This window comes from Merops nubicus, unplaced genomic scaffold (assembly GCF_000691845.1).
Source record: "Merops nubicus isolate BGI_N331 unplaced genomic scaffold, ASM69184v1 scaffold32821, whole genome shotgun sequence".
Lineage (NCBI taxonomy): Eukaryota > Metazoa > Chordata > Aves > Coraciiformes > Meropidae > Merops > Merops nubicus.
In genome coordinates this window covers 291-1540 of record NW_008590797.1, presented here as the reverse complement: position 1 = coordinate 1540, position 1250 = coordinate 291, and the positions used below count along the sequence as shown (strand labels likewise).

General features: G+C 54.9%; 1 protein-coding gene across 1 annotated transcript in view; it reads right to left on the bottom strand.

Moving 5' to 3' along the window:
• The window catches only part of TRIM62 (tripartite motif containing 62), a gene marked incomplete at its 5' end in the record, with an annotated part of 3110 nt that overhangs the window by 1574 nt on the left and 286 nt on the right, over nucleotides 1-1250 (bottom strand). The window contains 2 exons of the mRNA XM_008950074.1: nucleotides 248-363; nucleotides 441-697. Coding sequence (XP_008948322.1) covers nucleotides 248-363; nucleotides 441-697 — 373 coding nt within the window. The remainder of the gene's footprint in view (nucleotides 1-247; nucleotides 364-440; nucleotides 698-1250) is intronic.

Below are 1250 nucleotides of genomic sequence, written 5' to 3'. Positions count from 1 at the left end.
TAGCGATGTGCCCTTCCCTCTCTGGTGTGTCCCCTTCCCTCCCTGATGACATCTCCACCCCTCACCAGTGATGTCCCCATCCCTCACTGCTAGGTTCTCTTCCCTTACCGATGATATCCCTGTCCCCATCCCTCACTGGAGGGTCCCCTTCCCTCTCTGGTGATGTCCCCATCCCTCGCCAGTGATGTCCCCGTCCCCATCCCTCACTGGGACACCTCCCCACCCCAATCCTACCCCTATCCCTCACCGGGATGGATGTCCTGGAAAAGTGATTTCCAGATGGTGTACTGCAGCGGGCCCATGTATTTGGAGGTGGGGAAGTCCTCGTAGGTCAGGTTGGTCTCGTGGATCTTCCCCTTCAGCCTGCGAAGGAGGGACGGTGGAGAAGAGGGAAGGAGACAACGTGGCAGGGACGCTGCTGTCACCGCGGTGCCACCCACCTCTCGGAAAGGGACGCGACGCCGGCTAGGAAGACGTGTTTGTCGGCTTCGGCCAGGCGTTCCTGGAGGATCTGGCTGCCCTCCTGCACCTTGCGGAGCTGCTGGCTGTAGCGCTGGATCTTCTGCTCGATGTCGGTCAGCGTCCGCGCCGTGTCCGCCTCCAGCTCCTCCAGCATCGCCTTCTGCCGCTCCCGCAGCAGCCGGTGCAGCCGCTCGAAAGCCTCCCCGATAGTCACCCGCAGGCTCTTGGCTGAGGACTTTTTTTGGGGGGTAGGTGGAGGTCAGGCACCCCCCAAACCTGGCTCAATGCCTCCATGAATCCTTAATTCCAAGAGGAGCCCCCACAGCCCTGTTAACTCAAGTGCTACCCCGACAGTCACACGCAGGTTGAGGATTTTTGGGTGGCAGGTGGAGATTAGGAACCCCAAAAACCTGCCATGACCCCTTCCTGAATCCATAATTCCCAAAATAAACTCCCACAGCCCCATTAACACAAATGATTCTGGATGCTGCAAGAACCCGAGGGTGGATATTTATCCCTATAGAAAACCTAAAGAAAATCCCCATCGCTGGCAGGGATGGAGAGAAAATTGAATCTCGCTGAAAGGTGAACCCCTGAGCAAGGAAAGGAGATAAAAGTAAATAAAAAATAATTTAAAAGATAAATAAAAGCAGCTCTGATGGAAATAAAAAGAAGGACGAGCAGCCTGAGAGGTCACTTCCTCAACCTGCTAGCAGATTTTGGGGTACCAGGCAGGAAAAAATGGGGCAGATTCATGAAACTTTTTTGTTTGAGCACTTAGTCCACAA